A 5,251-nucleotide genomic window follows, 5' to 3' on the forward strand; every position below is an offset into this window, starting at 1 on the left:
AAACTTATATTTATATTATTGTAATTTATACAACAACAAAAAAATTTGTGTGGGCATGTGCATGTGATCTAAGAACCAAATAATACTTGCATGTTAATTTTTTTGAAGTAATTAAGTAATGTTGTATAATTATTCCCTACGATAATTTTAATATGTTTAATGTTATTTATTATTTTATTATCAAATTGGATTATTATTCATTAATATTAGGTTTTATTATTCCATATTATTTTTATAATTACTTAAATTCTTACAATCATTTTCTTTACTTCCTATTTAATTCTTCTGTAGAATAACTTTATTATTTAGGTTCTCTTATATAACCATCACTACTATATTTTTTGGCCAAAAAACAATTGCCTAATTTCCATGAAAAATAAATATAGGTATGTTTAAGATGTCTAGTGGAGTTACTAAACGTGATCCAACTTGGGAACATGGAGACCCAATAGATGGAAACAAACATGGCACAATTTGCAAATATTGTGGTCGGGTAATGAAGAGTGGCGGAGTGACACGACTTAAGTACCATCTTAGTGGATTAATTCAGGAAATAATGTCCAACGATGCGATAATGTCCCCCCATAAGTGAAGGCATTCATCACCACATTATTAAAAAATAAAAAACACCAAAAGGAAAAGAAAACACATGGAATGGAAAATATTCGAGATGGGCTACGAGTAGAAGTCATTGGCCAAGTAGTTGACAGTGATGATGATGACGATGAGGGCGAATGTGATGATGACATGGGACTTGAAGAACGACGCAATTTCAAACAAGCATTACGTGCCTCCAAACAGTCAGCATGGGAAAGAGAACACCTTCATAAAATTTCTAATAGAGCACAAGGTTTCGGGACAAGTGGTGGTGCACAAATGAGACGGGGAGCAAGTGTTAGAGAATCACAACCAACACCACCAATAGCCGCAAGTTTATATAAGTCATCCAAAGCACGTCAAAAGAGTGTTTGGAGTTATTTCACTGGAGGTAATGTGAAGGAGGGAATGGGGCGTCTAATTAGCAAGTTCTTTATCTATGAAAATGTCCCTGCTGAGAAGGCATCAACACATTATTTCAAAAATATGGTATTGGGATATCAACAGGCCGATGTTGGTACAACCTCCCACTCCCTATGAGGTAAAAAACAAATATTTGGAAATGGAGTATAAAGACATTGGCGAGTATGTTAACAAGTTGAGGTCAAAGTGGGAAACTAATGGTTGCACAATCATGTGTGACGGATGGACTGGCCTGACCAGATTGTCTATCATAAACTTCATGGTATACTCTAAGGGAAAGACAATTTTTTTGAAGTCCGTTGATGCTTCAGACCATATAAAGAACTACAAGTATATTTACAAATTATTAAGGGATGTAATCATGGAGGTGGGAGAGCATAATGTTGTCCAAGTCATGACCGACAACGATTCTGCATTTGTCAAAGCTGGAAAAAAGTTAATGAAGCATCATAATGTGTTTTGGACATCATGTGCAGCACATTGTATTTATCTCATGTTTGAGGCAATGGGAAAGAGAGAGAATATTGCTAATGTCGTAAAAAGAGCTAGAACGATCACAAATTATATTTACAATCACAATTGGTTGTTGGCAAAGATGCGTGAATTTTGCAAAGGAGAAATTATTCGTCCAACTACCACTCGATTCGCCACCAACTATATTGCATTAGATAGCCTACTTAAGAAGAAAGCAGGGTTGAAGCAACTATTCACTAGTGACGATTGGGCCAACCACGATTTCAACCGCTCAAATGCAGGTTGTATGGTGGAAAGTATAGTGCTTGATCATGCTTTTTGAACTCAATCAGAACATGTGTGCCAAGTGTTTGAACCTCTTTACAAAGTTTTACGGATCATTGACACAGAAGTGCATCCTACTATGAGGGCAATATATGAGTTTATGCGTGTAGTGAAGGAGGACTTGGAAAGAAAACATGGTGCAAGGTGGGTCATAAAGATAATTGATGACCGATGGTATAAAATATTATACCACGATTTGCATGCAGCAGGTATAAATTATGTTATAATTTGCAATTCATTTCTTTAGTTGCATAAGTATTATTTCTCTTATTAGAGTATGTGTTTCTTTGAATAGCATATTAGTTGAATCCTCAATACCAATACAGACCCAGTGTTGGAAATCATGGTACCCTTATACGTGTTGTACATAATGTATACTCTAAATTAGACCCTGCATCACCAGCAGTTGGCCAATATGGAAATGAGGTACACAATTACTTAAATTATAATAATTACATTGTTGGATTAAACTAACACGATTTATTGAATTCAGCTAACATGGTTTAAAGATGCAAGAAGAACTTTTGGAGAACCAACATCAGTTGCTGCTCGAACAAAAATGTCTCCTAGTGAGTGTAAACATATTTCACTATCAGTTTATAATAGAATTTGTTGGAGTTATTAGGCTTATCAACATTGTTTTTCATTATAGTTGAATGGTGGATCATGTATGGGACTGATGCACCAACTGTGAGAAAGTTAGCAATCAAAGTATTATCACAAACAACTTCCTCATCTGCTTGTGAAAGAAATTGGAGTACATTTGCACTCATACACACAAAGCAAAGAAATAGTTTGGCTCATAGTAGGTTGGAAAAATTAGTTTATTGCTACTACAACATGAAGCTTCAAATTCGAGAAAAGGAAGAAGAAATAGATCATGTCAACCGTGGTGACCCACGAGATGTGTTTGATATTGTTGCTGAAGATGATGATGCAGAGGGTAACCAACTTTATCAATGGATTAGACCTCTTCATTTAGATTATGATGAAGGCAACCCAGCTCTAAGAGTTGTTGAAGAAGCACGTAATGAAGGGATAAATGTAGAAAGAGTATTAAAGGAGGAGGTGGGATCTAGTAGCGCTAACTCTTTGGAAGAACTTTTGCGCCCAAGACCAAGAAACACTAGAATTCCACCTTCTTCCAATCCTACACAACCACAAGATCCTGCTGATACTAATGATAGCTCTAGTACAAGATCAGGAGACTCACCTACCACCGGAGGTGGGAATGATGAATGATATAGTGAAGCTGGAGGTAGTGGTGGATATGGAAACTATGTTGGACCACCTCCCAGATTTATGAGCCCCTTCACTGGTGAGGCAAACTTCACGCATGCAACATAGGATGAGGACCATGGCAGTAGGCAGGCAGGACCAGGAATTGGTGCCATAGGGAAGGACTATACTCGTAGAGAAAGAGGCAAGGGGACTTTGTCAAGTCAAGAAGATGACTCGTTAACTATAACTTTAGACTCTATTGGAGTGGGAAGTAGTAACTATGGTTATACTTATAACCAACCATTTCCCTACCCTTCATATCTCATTCCTGTTGGGATGGAATTGAGTGACTCATGGAAAGAATCTAAGACTCAATCTTCAAATGATTTTGCTTATGGACAACGTCAACCAATCTCGGATCCATATGGGTGGCATGTTAACAATTACATGCAAAACTATTTTGGGGATTTATCATTTGATGACTACTCTTCACAATACACTTACTCTACACATAGAGATGATGAAGATAGTGAAAATTTTGAACCTCATAGGAACTCTATATGGTACTAAGCCACTCATGTATCTTACCATGCAACGTATAAAGTGTAAAATATTGTACTAATTCATTATATATAAATGATTATGGTGTGCTTAAACTTCTTTCATTACTTACTATATATTTTCTACACTCACAATGTTTGCCAGCTTGCTATATAATCAACTTAAATCAGTTAAATCCATCAAGCAATGCATTTCCTTCCAATTTTTTGTGATAAACTAATAGATAATTGACTAAATAAACATCATGCAAAGTTTCAATAAAAATTTCCAAGTTTTTCTTACAATTTCCGTTGTTTTTATTCAATTTTTATCGATATCAATCATATCTCGATATTTCCATCGAAATTTCCGATATCATCGATATTTTAGAACTTGGTTTCAATAGTTTGTGTTCTCGTTTTTGTATCATTGCGGAGCAAGGTGTATGCTTATTTTGAGAGGAAAATTAATGAAAAATACTTGAAAACTTTGAGTTCTAACGATAAGAATAAAATAAAGAGTAAAGTGAACAGTACCAAGATTGACTTTTTTATATAAAAATGTGGTTTTTCATTAAAATAAATAGTACTGAGAACTTTTCGTTAAAGTTCGCATGGACTTGCTTTCATATTCTTAGAAATGAAAATGCTTTTATGTAACGCTCATCCCTTCCTGTGCTTAAAGCTCTCCTGTGCTTAAAGCTCTGAGAGAGAGAGAGAGAGAGAGAGAGAGAGATCCCTCCCACTGTGAGTCTGTGTCCTTCCCATATCCCTTTATCCTAGCTAGCCCACCTTAGGAATCTCTCTTCCTCTTCTCTCTGTTTCTTCATTATCCTGAACAGAGAGAATTTCACCCAGAAAATTAGAAGCCCATTTAATTTTCAATCTCCATTTGGGATTTGTGGGATTCAGTTCATGAAACAACGTTACGTGTATTTTGCAATCGAAATTTTTCGCCTGGCCAAATTGGAATTACAGGTAAAATGCTTGTTGGCTCCCGATGCTTGCCAAACATTCAGAGTCCCAAATTTCTGAAGGACCTTTGGTTGTTCCTCTTGATTGTGAATGGATTTGGCATTGTCACAGACTAAATCCAGTACCCTCATTTGACTGAACTGTTGTAGTTTTGATAATCTTTAATCGACATATTGAGTTGCTAAGCTTTGTGTTTTGGATCTGTTATTCTTGTTCAGTACAAGATCGACTGTGAGAAACTTTATGGAAAGATTCTTTACAATTCTAATGTTTTATCCTCTGTTCAGGCCTTCAAGGCTCTTGTATAAGGCAAACCGAATAAATTTGGAATAGTCTGTATCCAGTTGAATGTGTGATTTGCAATCGAAAATTTATGTTTCTTGATTTCCTGTTGTCCTACTAACAAAAATATTGGGTTTAAAATATTCTAGTTAGAAACTTAATTCAGCACTGCACCAAACACTTCACTATTTTTATCCTGTTTAGTCCAAACCAATACAATTCAGATTGATCCCTAAAACTAATTTAGTCCCAGAAAGTTTGATGCGACAAACGCACCCTAATTGCATTTAATTTTATATTTTTTTGTGGTATGAAAACGATTCCATGAACCTTTTGGGGTTTTGATTGAACGAGTACTTTTATTCACATGAAATGTAGGCAGAAGGTTGAAACTTGATGTATGGGACAGTAGAAAG

At 35.7% G+C, this 5,251-nt stretch overlaps 1 protein-coding gene across 1 annotated transcript; it reads left to right on the plus strand.

Moving 5' to 3' along the window:
- The first annotated feature begins 1,159 nt into the window (after positions 1-1,159).
- On the plus strand, positions 1,160-3,060 carry LOC103965734. Its single transcript, XM_048573507.1, has 5 exons — positions 1,160-1,775; positions 1,827-1,962; positions 2,145-2,244; positions 2,312-2,387; positions 2,471-3,060. Exons 1-5 carry the CDS (start codon positions 1,160-1,162, stop codon positions 3,058-3,060), a joined length of 1,518 nt encoding a protein of 505 aa, XP_048429464.1.
- The last annotated feature ends 2,191 nt before the right edge of the window (positions 3,061-5,251 follow it).

The sequence above is a fragment of a genome, unplaced genomic scaffold (assembly GCF_019419815.1).
Source record: "Pyrus x bretschneideri cultivar Hongxiangsu unplaced genomic scaffold, Pyrus_bretschneideri_v1 Contig69, whole genome shotgun sequence".
NCBI lineage: Eukaryota > Viridiplantae > Streptophyta > Magnoliopsida > Rosales > Rosaceae > Pyrus > Pyrus x bretschneideri.

What these genes read in the sequence shown, in the direction of transcription:
- LOC103965734 (XM_048573507.1), top strand. Translation starts at nt 1,160, where the DNA reads ATGGAGTATAAAGACATTGGCGAGTATGTTAACAAGTTGAGGTCAAAG. An exon ending in TTGGCCAATATGGAAATGAG is followed by an intron (nt 2,245 to 2,311) that starts GTACACAATTAC and finishes TATTGAATTCAG; the next exon opens with CTAACATGGTTTAAAGATGC. An exon ending in TCGAACAAAAATGTCTCCTA is followed by an intron (nt 2,388 to 2,470) that starts GTGAGTGTAAAC and finishes TTTTCATTATAG; the next exon opens with TTGAATGGTGGATCATGTAT.